This window comes from Caretta caretta, chromosome 2 (genome assembly GCF_965140235.1).
Source record: "Caretta caretta isolate rCarCar2 chromosome 2, rCarCar1.hap1, whole genome shotgun sequence".
Lineage (NCBI taxonomy): Eukaryota > Metazoa > Chordata > Testudines > Cheloniidae > Caretta > Caretta caretta.
In genome coordinates, this window is record NC_134207.1 from 261,941,416 (window position 1) to 261,954,952 (window position 13,537).

The window sequence follows — 13,537 nt, forward strand, 5'->3', positions numbered from 1 at the left end:
GGTAACGCATTCCAGTGTTTCACCACCCTCTTAGTGAAAAAGTTTTTCCTAATATCCAATCTAAACCTCCCCCACTGCAGCTTGAGACCATTACTCCTCGTTCTGTCATCTGCTACCATTGAGAACAGTCTAGAGCCATCCTCTTTGGAACCCCCTTTCAGGTAGTTGAAAGCAGCTATCAAATCCCCCCTCATTCTTCTTTTCTGCAGGCTAAACAATCCCAGCTCCCTCAGCCTCTCCTCATAACTCATGTGTTCCAGACCCCTAATCATTTTTGTTGCCCTTCGCTGGACTCTCTCCAATTTATCCACATCCTTCTTGAAGTGTGGGGCCCAAAACTGGACACAGTACTCCAGATGAGGCCTCACTAATGTCGAATAGAGGGGAACGATCACGTCCCTCGATCTGCTCGCTATGCCCCTACTTATACATCCCAAAATGCCATTGGCCTTCTTGGCAACAAGGGCACACTGCTGACTCATATCCAGCTTCTCGTCCACTGTCACCCCTAGGTCCTTTTCCGCAGAACTGCTGCCTAGCCATTCGGTCCCTAGTCTGTAGCTGTGCATTGGGTTCTTCCGTCCTAAGTGCAGGACCCTGCACTTATCCTTATTGAACCTCATCAGATTTCTTTTGGCCCAATCCTCCAATTTGTCTAGGTCCTTCTGTATCCTATCCCTCCCCTCCAGCGTATCTACCACTCCTCCCAGTTTAGTATCATCCGCAAATTTGCTGAGAGTGCAATCCACACCATCCTCCAGATCATTTATGAAGATATTGAACAAAACCGGCCCCAGGACCGACCCTTGGGGCACTCCACTTGATACCGGCTGCCAACTAGACATGGAGCCATTGATAACTACCCGTTGAGCCCGACAATCTAGCCAGCTTTCTACCCACCTTGTAGTGCATTCATCCAGCCCATACTTCCTTAACTTGCTGACAAGAATACTGTGGGAGACCGTGTCAAAAGCTTTGCTAAAGCTATTTCATTGATATTTCATTCATTTAATATGTATGGTCCGAACACTTACTTAATGTAATTGCACATTTAAGTGTCCTGTTTCTTTTCTGTTGTGGCTAATCGGGAAATAAGGGAGCTGATGATTGTTTATAGTTTACACTCTGCTCTTTTGGAGAACCATGTTTCTATAATAGTGTCGTCTTAAGTTTTAGAGAAAAAGAGGAAAGCGTCTACTCACTCAGAAGCTTCAGATTCCTCCTCTAGCTCATCAACCTCTTCAGAATCTTCATCGGAAAGTGAAGCTGAAAATGAGAAAAGTAGAAGAAGAAAGCGCAAGAGAAGAACTAAAATAAAACAATCAAGAAAGCGAAGACGGGAAGAGAGAAAGAAAGAGGAGCCAAGGTGCAAACGGATATCAAACCAAAGAGGGTGACTAATCTGTTAAGAATCCCAAAGAAATCATGTGTGAAATTACCATGTTAATTATATAGGTGCTTTATGGAAAACATTATTAAGATGTATTTAATTCTGGAAGTTTGATTTTGTTCGTCCTTTAAAATTAAAGTTTACTGTAGATTTAATTAAAGATTTTTTACTAAATATAGAGAAGCTATTAATAACTTAACTAATAAACTGCATCTCTGCACACTGACAGCCATTTGGGACATAATATATTTACATACATTGGGAAGGAGAAACTAATGCATGGAGACAACAATTAATTATTTGGGATCATTTTTAAAGTAGAGGAAAATTTACTGTACTGTATTAAGGATGCTCATATTAAAATGTGATATTTATTTTCAATTATGATTTACTATATTTTAGAATATTAAGATACCTGTTGACACTGTAATAAGTTAACTGATGATCCAAGAAGGAAATATAACTTTTGTCTGTTAAATGTGAAAGGAGCCTTGTTTCTCTAGTTCTTTGATAGCTTGACTTGTAGATGTTGGCATAAAATTAAATGAGTTAACAATGTGATAGAACAATGTGACGAGTTAACAATGTGACATATCCATAGTGTTGGATATGTCACTTACGGTTATTTTTTTTAAATCAGTTTTGAGAATCTGTACGTCTTTCAGCCTAGGTTTAGATAATAGTTTTGCTTTGTAAATTGCTTTCTCCCCCCTCCCACCACCCAGCAGCCATTCTGACAAGAGTGATGTAAATGAGAGAAAATCAGTTGACTTGAGCACAAAAAGGGACAAACCTGTGGTTCGACCTGAAGAAATTCCCCCAGTGCCTGAAAATAGATTTTTGCTGAGAAGAGATGTGCCTGTTGTCAAAGTAGAACCTGAGCCGTAAGCTATAGATTTAACCTTTTTTGTTACATTATGGTATTAACTTAGTGGGGATGTTCTTTCCATTAATAAAGGATTTTCTGTACTGACTCTCGGAGGGCCACCCAGTGGTGAAAGTAAAGTTCTTAACATTAAGTAACTTAGCTGCTTGTAACATTTTCCACTGGAATTTCCACTTCAGCCTGTGTCTCTAATCTCATCAGATCGAATCTTATGTAATAACTTGGGCTGTCGATTAATCGCAGTTTATTCATATGATTAACTCAAAAAAATTAATTGTGATTAATAAAATTAATCATGATTAATTGCACTGTTAAACGATAGAATACCAATTGAAATGTATTAAATATTTTTGAATGTTTTTCTACCTTTTCAAATATATTTATTTCTATTATAACACCGAATACAAATTGTACAGTGCTCACTTTATATTATTTTTATTACAAATATTTGCACTGTAAAAATGATACAAAAATACTATTTTTCAGTTCACCTCATACAAGTACTGTAGTGCAATCTTTTTATCGGGAAACTGTAACTTACAAATGTAGATTTTTGTTGTTATATAACTACACTCAAAACCAAAACAATGTAAAACTTTAGAGCCTAAAAGTCCACTCAGTCCTACATGTTGTTTAGCCAATCCCTAAGACAAACAAGTTTGTTTACATTTACAGGAGATACTGCTGCCTGCTTCTTATTTACAGTGTCACCTGAAAGTGAGAACAGGTGTTCGCATGGCACTTTTGTAGCCAGCATTGCAAGGTATTTACGTGCCAGATATGGTAAACATTCGTATGCCTCTTCATGCTTCGGCCACCATTCCAAAGGACATGCTTCCATGCTGATAATGCTTGTTAAAAAAATTAATGCACTAGTTAAATTTGTGACTGAACTCCTTGGGGGAGAATTGTATATCTCCTGTTCTGTTTTACCTGCATTCTGCCATATATTTCATATTATAGCAGTCTCGGATAATGACCCAGCACATATTTGTTTTAAGAACACTTTCACAGCAGATATGACAAAATGCAAAGAAAGTAGCAATGTGAGATTTCTAAAGATAGCTACAGCACACAACCCAAGGTTTAAGAATCTGAAGTGCCGTCCAAAAACTGAGAGGAACGAGGTGTGGAGCATGTTTTCAGAAGTCTTAAAAGAGCAACACTCAAGTTGTGGAAACTACAGAACCTGAAACACCAAAAAAGAAAATCAACCTTCTGCTGGTCGCATCTGTGTCAGATGATGAAAATGAACATGCGTCAGTCCGCACTGCTTTGGATTGTTATTGAGCAGAACCCATCATCAGCATGGACACGTCCTCTGGAAAGGTGGTTGAAACATGAAGGGACATGTGAATCTTTAGCACATCTGGCAAGTAAATATCTTGTGATACCGGCTACAACCGTGCCTTGTGAACACCTGTTTTCACTTTCAGGTGATGTAACCGAGAAGCGGGCAGTGTTAACACCTGAAATTGTAACCAAACTTGTTTGAGTGAGTGATTGGCTGAAGTGGGACTGAGTGGACTTGTAGGTGCTAAAGTTTTATACTGTTTTATTTTTGAATGCAGTTATTTTTTTGTACATAATTCTACATTTATAAGTTCAACTTTCATGATAGAGATTGCACTACAGAGCTCGTACTAAGTGAATTAAAAAATACAATTTCTTTTGTTTTTTACAGTGTATTTGTAATAAAAAATAAAGTGAGCACTGTACACCTCGTATTCTGTGTTGTAATTGAAATCAGTGTATATGAAAATGTAGAAAACATCCAAAATATTTAAATAAATGGTATTCTATTATTGTTTAACAGCACGATTAATCACTTGATTAATCAAGATTAATTTTTTAATTGCTTGACAGCCCTAGTAATAACTTTACATTGTGCCACTCATTGTGAAGGATCCCAAATGTGTTACAAACCTAAATTGAAATATAAACAATACAAATAGATTACTTCATCCATTGCTTCTGTATGAAACCCCAGGATAAAATGCAGTAATTGTTTAGCAGTGCATAGCAATATAACAGAGTAGTTTAAGAGGGAAAATGAAGTATTACCTTTCCAATTTAAACAGTAAGAGGAATTTGATTTCAGTCATGTGATCAGTTGGAATTTGGTCAAGACCCTGATGTTAATATGCTTCTCCCTATTTTCCAAAAATGCTATCTTTCTAGAGAAACCAAATAATCATGAATTTGTAAAATAGTTTCAAATTAAATATAAAAGAAATATTATACAAAGTTCAAATGCTCTTTCTATAGCATACTCTGTGTAATGGGCTGAATGGCTTAATATACAATACTAGTCAATCATCTACAGAGCCTGTTTACACTCAAACAATGTTCATGAACATAAAAAAGTTGACAGTAAGTCCCTGCTTGAAATGAGAAATCATTTCTTCAAGCTTTGACAACTATTCATTTCTACTGAGCATACTGAAGTGTATTTACAGGAATGTTGAATTGCCTTTCATTGCTAAAAACCATTAGAACTGGTCAGTTGTCCATAGGTGGCAAACTAGTGATGCCCCTTAGGGCTTGTGTACATGAATATTTAGTTTGTGGCAAGCTGGGGTGTAATTCTATCCCATGCTAGCTTGCTGCACGATAAGGGTCAGTGTGGACCATCCTGATATGCACTTACAGTTCTCTAGTCGGTGTGCATTGTCAGGGTTCACATGGACCTCAGTGTGTGGCAGGTGCAGTGTGGGTTAGAGTTACACCCCAATTTGCTGTGAACTAAATGTCTGTGTAGACAAGCCCTTAAAGTAATATATTTGTGGACACGGAGATCCAGGCATTACTCAGTGCACATACGGTTAGCAGACAGGAGATAAAAATGACTGCGTCCTAGAAAAAGGGTGCACTGTTCTAACATCATTTTGCAAGTTCATTAGTAAGTCAGCATTATTTACTGTAGATAGTCTAATCTTGTTAGCTAGGTGAAAATTACTATATGGTAGTGATCCACCTTTCATAGGGAAGCTATCTATTCACTTATTTTTTCTTTCTCTCCTCATAATATTGCTTTCTCAGTACACTGACTTTCAGTCTTTCTCTATTTGTTTTATTGGACCTCTTGTTAAATATTTTGTACATTATTAGCTTAACAATGATCTATGAGGAACAAATTCATATTTTTATTACTGGGTTACATTAAACCCATTTTTTCTTCTTATTTTAGGAAACTTCTTGATGTTGCACCAGTTTTGACTGACCAGAAGCCGTCAGTCTCTAAATCTGGAAGAAAAATTAAAGGAAGAGGAACAATCGTATGTTTATATTTCTTTCACCCTTTCCCCTACCCACCCTTTCTTCCCAGAGTTTTAAATAACTCGTATGGTTTGCATGTGATTTTATTGTAACTGAGGTTGAAGGACCATAGCTTACTTGGTTGATGTGTTGAAATGTTGCAGCAAAATTAAAACTGTATTTGTAAAACCCTCACATTTTTATAGCTCTTACACTAAAAACAGGCTTACCTATTAGATTGATGGGAAAAGCAGGATGTTTGCCCCTTCGTCATGAGTGGGTATTAAAATCACTTAAGGTTGAAATACTTAGAGGGTAAATAATGCCCGCTAGATTCATCCCATAATCGCCGCTGGATCCCAACTTATGGCACCCTGGACGATAGACTACAGAAGCAGCCAGACACAATGACAATAGCTGCTACTTTTCTCCATTTGTCAGGGTGCCCCACAATAGCCTTAGTTGAACCCCAGGATTGTAAGGTGCAGAGATAAGGAAGTACTGTCTCTTTTGCCTTTTGTTATGATGGCTGTTGATCATGTCTCCAGTCGTAGTAACTGTGCTCTTCTGATTACTGTATATACGTAGTCGAGAAAGTAGAGTGACATTGTTGGGGTCTGAGGATTCAGTGGTATGGGGGAGGGATCTTTGGATGTATTAGCCTTTCAGTCTCTGTTTTGATGGGTTTGGGTAGCCAAAGTAAGAGACATATGTAGTTGTAGGTCAGTTGGTCAATATAGGTCTCATCTTAGATCCACTGTGCAATGAGTTACATGAGCCACAAGGGAAGTTTAATGTTGTTTAATGCAAGGTCAATATCGCATAGTCACATTCACCTATAATTTAGTCATGAAAGTTGAAAAATTAGAAGGGGGTTCAGAGGAGAGCTGAAAGAATGGTTTGAGGTCTAGGAAAAACATGTTTTATAATGAGACACAGAAGCTCAAAATACATTATTTATCCAAGAAAAGTTTTAGGTGACTTGATCACAGTCTACAAGAGCCTATGTGGGGAAAGAGTGGTATGATAGAGAGCTCTTTAATCTAGCAGAAAAAGGCATAAGAAGTTTGTTAGAACTGAAGCTAGACAAATTTACACTAGTAATCAGGTGCAGATTTTTAAGTGAAGGTAATTAGCCACTGCAGCAATTTGCATAGGGATATGTTGGATTCTCCATCAGTAAATCTCTAAATCAATACTGGATATTTTTCTAGAAGTTATACTGTCACTCAGACAGCAATTCTTTGAATGGCACCATGGTGCATATTATGATCACGGCAATAGCTATGAGGCCGTCGGCATGCGTCCGCCCTTGTGGATCCTCCCATTTGAGGCAAACAAACTTTTTAACCTTGGAATTGTTGAGGCCCTCTACTCCTTGAAAGATTCAAAGGTAACTGAGTATACTTTGAGTCTTTATGACTCAGCTCCAAGAATGAAGTAGCCGCAGCTGCAGCCGTCCTTCAGACAGCATTCTTCTGCCCAGTATTACCATTGGCCAGAGAGGCCATCGCAGATGACCCTCTGCCTCCTCATCTGTTGCCTCACAGTCTTGGGCTTCCACCAGACATCAAGTTTGATGCCAATGTTGAGAGCCTAATAGAACCACTAAAGGATTTTTTTACTTTCTAAGATTCCCCACCCCTTTGGAAAGTGCCTCTTTTTTTCAGGAAGCTTGGGCTGGGATTACTTGGAACCTGTGGGTCCTGAATGTTGTAAGAGACTCCCTTCTTCAACTCAGACCAGTGGAGGGAGTTGCCCTTGGAGTTCAGGGCTGGGGTTTTGATTTCCATTACTTTCTTATCCTAAAGAAGAAAGGAGGTTGGTGGTCCCTCCTGGACCTTTGATATCTCAACATCTATATCCATCATTTCAAGTCCAGGATGGTGATTCTACCCTCCATAATTCCTTCATTAGGTCTTCAAGACTGGTTTGGAGCTCGTGGCCTGCAAGCTGCCTATTTACATATAGCCAGCAAGCCCTACAAGAAATCTGAGATATTTCCTATGGGACATTTAATTACCAGTACAGAGTCCGGCCCTCTGGTCTTTCCGTACTATGGGTGTTCTCCAAGTGTTTGGCAGTTATAGGAGCTCACCTAAGAAGACAAGGAACCCAACTCTACCTTTACCTCAATGACAGGCTAATTCGAGGCAGATCACTCCAACTGGTCATCTTTTCAGTTCAAGTAATTCACACCTCTTTGCCTCACTGGGCCTCAAGGTCAACAGACAAAAATCTACAATGATTTGGACTCAGAGCATAGAGTTAATAGGAGGACTGGTAGACTCCAGATCAGTGGAGAGTGTACCTTCCACAAAATAGATTCCAAGCAATAGTAGGTATCATGAGCCAACTTCAGGATCACCCAGAATATCAGTGGAAACCTGCCTCAGGCTTCTAGAACATGCAGTCTCATGTACCCATGTGAAGTGATTGCCAGACTTCACCTATGTTCTATGCTCGTTGTATCTACCCAAGAGACACTGAATGGACATAGTGATTACAGTCCCACAAGACTGTTCGTTAAGCTCGTGGAAAGAGACTCTCTTCAGGTTCGCAACAGAGTATCCTATCTATACTTCTCTCTACCATGACTCTGATGGCAGACTCCATCACTCAGAGATGGGCAGCTTGTCGAGGTCACCTTAAAATTCAGGACCTATTGTCCTCTCTGGAAGCTTGCTTCCATTTAAATATCTTAACGCTCAAAGCTGTCCATCTCACATGCAGAATATTCCTTTCTCTACTCTGGAGATCCACAATAGTAGTACTTATAGACAACACCATAGCTATGCATTATATATCCAGACAAGAAGGAGAAAGACTGTGTCTGTGCTCTGTCAGGAGACCATTTGACTCTGTAATTGGTGCATTCTGACTCGGATCAAACTGGTGGCTCTCCACCTTTTCAACTTTCAGAACACCTTGGCAGATCAATTCAGCAGGCATCCTCAGATAACCAGGGCGTTCTGTCAGACTTCATCCTGTAGAACATTGTTCACAAGTGTGGATTCCTCGAAACAGACTTATTTGCCCGAGACCAGGAACAAGAAGTGTCAGACATTTTGCTCCCGAAAGGGGTTCAAGTCCAGGCTCCCTGATAGATGCATTCCTCATCCCCTGTATGCTGAGACTGATGTATGCCTTTCCTCAATCCCCATGATACTGAGGGTTCTGAGGCAAGACTCCGATTATGATAGCCCCAGCCTGGGCCAGGCAGTTCTTGTATTCAGATCTGACAAACCTTTTAACACAATGCCCCCCACCCTGCTGACCCTGCCTGCTATAGTCTTGCAGAGCAATAGCCTCTTAGACCCAGCTTCGTTACATTTGACAGGCTGGATCCTGGCTGCGTGACACACACCAAAAGAAGCTGTTCAGCTGAGGTTTGGGATATTCTGCTCCAAAGCAGGAAATTTTCAACCAGACAGACTTACAAAGCTAAATGGAAGATTGTCTCAGAGTTTTAAATAAACTACTGCATTCATCTCCCAGTTTTCTTTCCCAAGTCTCACTTACCCGTGGGAGAAGCTTAATGTAAGTCAACAGGAGAGTGTCTCCCGTCGATGCAGCACGGTGTAGACACTGCAGGAAGTCGACCTAGGCTACGTTGAGTCCAGCTACTTTATTCATGTAGCTGGAGTAGCATAACTTAGGTCGACTTACTGCAGTAGTGTAGACAAGGCCTAAATGATCACCATGGTCGCTTGTGGCCTTAAAATCTATGAATTTATGGAAGAGACTCCTGATTTTGCTTGTGTTATTGAGACCTGCTGAATGATACTTTTGCCTCAGTTCTCTCCTGCAGGGTACTTGGTTTCCTTTTTGCCTTTGTTTAAGCCTGCTTTTGTACTCTTCCAGCGATACCACACACCACCTCGATCACGATCCTGTTCTGAATCAGATGATGATGAGAGCAGTGAAACCCCTCCTCATTGGAAAGAGGAGATGCAGAGGTTAAGAACATACAGACCACCCAGTGGGGAGAAGTGGAGTAAAGGAGATAAGTAAGATCTTTACTACAAATTTTAAGTTGTTATATATGTTATTTGTCTTGTAAAATGAGAAGATACTCTCTTCAAGTTCAGAATAATAAAAATAGAAAAGACTTATTCCATAACCTTTCCGTATTGTTACTATGCCACGGTCTCTCTTGGAAGCACAGTCAAAAAGAAATATATCAGATCTTGTAAACAGTCCTTATACAGTTATAAATGTTTCAACAGAAGCAGCTCTATGAAAAAATTCTGATGACTTGGTAACTGTGGTGTGAATCTTGTTATACCATCAGAGTATAGTCTTATTCGGTTTTCTGCATTTATGTATCTGATGGTTATTGAATAATAGTAACATATTCGTCATAAACAAAACATCCCAATTGCTATGAATTCCTTCGGCCTGTTAATATATTGTAAGATTGTTTGGTAGAGAAGCACAAAAAAAGTATGAGAAAATGGTTAAGCTTGGATTTCAACATAGCTTATGAATCTATAGTTCTCCTTCAAATGATTGTGCACACATACATTCCAATGCACGTGTTCATGGGCGCAGTGCACTTGAGTCAGAGACTTTTGCCAGCAGTCCCACTATGCAGTGCATGTGTCCCTGTTCTTGTTCTCTCAGGCAAAGACATAAAAGGGGCCTGGCCACCTCCCTCTCAGTTCCTTCTCACTGCTCACAGTAAGCATTGGAACTCCCTGTAGTATTTGCTTCAATTAGCCAGCATCTCTAAAAGATATGGAAAAAATCCCCAGGTGTGGAACCTGTGGGGCCGTTATCCTGGTCACAGATAGGCACAAGAGCTGCTTGATTTGTCTGGTTTAGATGAGGGACAAATGCTCTATTTGTACCTCCTTCCCCACCAGGACCAAAAACAGAGGAACTTTTGACTTAAGGTCCACCTTGTGAAAGAGGCCATGCATCTTGCATCATAGTTGAGCCCTGACCATGAGGCAGGGGACTCGGATTCAAGCAGAAGTGCCCCTCCAGCTCCTCCTGTTTCAAAACGCAAGTCCGCTGACAAACATCATGCTTTGTCTTCTCTGTCAGCTTCAACAAAGCGACCTGGGCATTCCAATGCTAACAAGACCTCAAAGTTTTGGTCTTTCCCCAGAAAATCTTCTGGTAAGTCCTCTGGTACCCATTTGAGGCTTCACAAATGTAAGTGCTCACCAGTTCCATATGAGGGAGCACGGTCAAGTCCAGTGTCTTCACCCATGATGGGTCTTTTGTTCTCGCTGACTAATATATATTGGTTAGCATGTAAATATTGTGTGTGTGGTATGCATTAAGCACAAATACTGTAACAGTGATATAACCTAAACAGGCCTTTACCATAATCTTGTTCACTTCCTATGCTAAGTGTCCCATAACACTTTGCATTTGCTGAAATCGGCATTTGTCACAAGCAGATAGGGAACTTGTCAAAATCAAGATACATTGGTTCTGTGTTTCAGTACAAGCTACGGAAATACCTTCACAGATCAGTACCTGGAATGCTAGTACCCAAAACCAAAGTAAGGAGGGAACAGAATAACAAGTTAGGGACGTGGAAGAAAGTGATGGGTTGGATTTTGGTGACGTGTAGTAAGAATGTGTAACTTGTAAAATCATATAAATAATACCAGCTGAAATGTGTAACTTGGGGGGCACACCTTCTGCATAAGATGAATATAACATTGCTTCATAGGACTGCTCTTCAGAGACTGGTATCCTATAGGACCTTTTTCCTGTACCATGTTGTTAAACTTGACTAAGATTGGTTATTTGGTTTCTTGAGTATATTTCATAATGAACCAAAATGTGGTCATGCAATTGGCTATACAATTTATCAGCTCTTTTCAGCTGTTTCAGTCTGCCTGTGCTCCACTGGCACTATTGACACACTTACCTGAGGTACCTTCCACCGTGTAGGCCTTGTTGTCCTCAGGCGATCTCCTTTGTTTTTCCCTGCCAGACTCTCCTCTTCTACAACCAATGACACTGTCTTCAGGGCCATCAGCGTACCTGGCACTGTGGGCACTATCTCTGTTACAATCATCTGTATGATGACTGTATGCAAAACCATACTCTGAAATGTCCCTAGCCTCTGTTTGCCAGAAGCTGAGAGTGGGCGACAGGGATGGATCAGCTGATGATTAACTGTTCTGTTCTTTCCCTCTGGGGCAGCTAGCATTGGTCACTGTCGGAAGACAGGATACTGGGCTAGATGGACCATTGGTCTGACGCAGTATGGCCATTCTTATGTTCTTATGAGTTATGCTGGCATCATTGGCATGGATCACTTCATCTACATTCTGCCAACCCTTGCTTTCTTTGGAGCCCAATGTCTCTCATATCCAGGCCACCTAGAACACCAATGAGAACTGCTCCTCCATATTCTGAGATGGCTTACATTTCTTCTGACTCAAAAAGAGAAGAATCTGTCTCACCTTTGGAAGAATCTGTTGTCCTATAAGGAAATCCCTGCCTGGGGTCCCCCTTACTGGTCTTGTGCTGCTCCAAGAGACTCTAGATTTCCCTCACTCTAGAAAGAAGTCTCCTACTCCCTTGCTGCCAAAAACCTCTACTCATCGTCCTGCTACCATCCCTCAACCTGCTGTGCTGAATCCCATGGAAGAAGAGGAGGAATTAATGGAAGAATCCTTAGATCTTCCTTCTCCTATTTCTTCATCTTCTCCAGATAAGGCAGTCACACCAGAGACTTCATCTCCCCTCCAAGGACTTCAGAGTTTTTCACGACCTGATTAGGAGGATTGACACTTCTCTGGGGGGGTGCAGTAGAAACTTGTATAAGAGAATCCACCACACTGTCCTAGTTACTTTACAGCCCCCTCCCCCGGGAAGAGTTGCACTTCCCATCAATGAAGCATTACTATAGGTAGCGAAAACTCTCTGGAAAACTCCAGACTCTATACCACTTATGGGCAAGCTAGTGGACAGACAATACCAAATCCCTCAACAAGATTTTGACTGTTTCTTTACCCATCCAATTCCTGAGTCTTTGGTGTTCACAGGTGCTAATGAACAGTCCCATCAGTCTCACCCTTAGGCTACTCCCAAGGATAAAGAATATGAGAAGCTGGATTTATACAGCCCAAATATTTCTTCCGCTGCCACACTTCAAATAAGAGTTGCTAATTATCAGGCTGTTTTGTCAAAATATAACTCTATTAATTTCTTTGCAATTTCTAAATTTGCTGACAAGCTGTCAGAGGAATATAAGGAATGGTTTTTAGTGCTGGTTTCAGGGGCATCTTACAGGATGCTGCTGATACAGCTTTGTGTTCCAAAGGCATTGCAATCTCCATGCTGTGTTCTTTCTTGCTACAGGTTTCTGGCATTTCAAGGTTGCTGCAGAACACAATAGAGGACTTGCCTTTGGAGAGTTCTGAACTGTTTGTTGCTAAAACAGATGACGCTATGCACACACTGAGGGACTGTCATGCAACACTTGGTTTATTAAGCATTTATACTCTGGTTACCAAGAGGAAACTGTTTAGGCCCCAATCTTACTCCAGATCCTCTTTCCAACAGAGGTCATAGTATGCGTTCAAGAGAAGGTCAAGCCCTTCCCGACATAAGTATCCATCTTAATCGGTGGGAGACCCTTCTCACGAGGCAGCTTCATCCTCCAAGCAATCATTTTGACTTCTTAGTCGAGGACAGCACACCAACTACATCTCCTCCCTGGATCGCACCTGTCCGGCTTTCAGTGTGCTTGGGAAAGCATCACCTCAGACAAATGGGTGCTCAGCAGAGTGAAGGAGGGATATGTTCTCCAATTTACCTCCCTTCATTTTCCCAACCCACTTTCCCCGTACCTTTTCAGTGACTCATCTCACAAGACTGTTACTTCAAGAATGCCAGTCTCTTCTAGAATTGAGTGACAGAAGTTCCTTACCAACACAGAAGAAAAGGTTTCTATTCCTGGTACTTCCTTGTCCCAAAGAGATCTGGTGGCCTTCACCCCGTTTTAGATCTAAGAAAGCTGAACCATT

At 40.8% G+C, this 13,537-nt stretch overlaps 1 protein-coding gene across 12 annotated transcripts in view; it reads left to right on the top strand.

Moving 5' to 3' along the window:
* NKTR (natural killer cell triggering receptor) overlaps window positions 1-13,537 on the top strand; it is an 82,943-nt gene that overhangs the window by 53,670 nt on the left and 15,736 nt on the right. For 6 of the 12 annotated variants that reach the window (XM_048837416.2, XM_048837418.2, XM_075126043.1 and 3 more), the window contains 4 exons: window positions 1,171-1,393; window positions 2,116-2,274; window positions 5,467-5,554; window positions 9,399-9,544. In XM_048837416.2, coding sequence (XP_048693373.1) covers window positions 1,171-1,393; window positions 2,116-2,274; window positions 5,467-5,554; window positions 9,399-9,544 — 616 coding nt within the window. The remainder of the gene's footprint in view (window positions 1-1,170; window positions 1,394-2,115; window positions 2,275-5,466; window positions 5,555-9,398; window positions 9,545-13,537) is intronic. The other 6 variants (XM_048837417.2, XM_048837419.2, XM_048837421.2 and 3 more) reach the window with 5 other exon arrangements.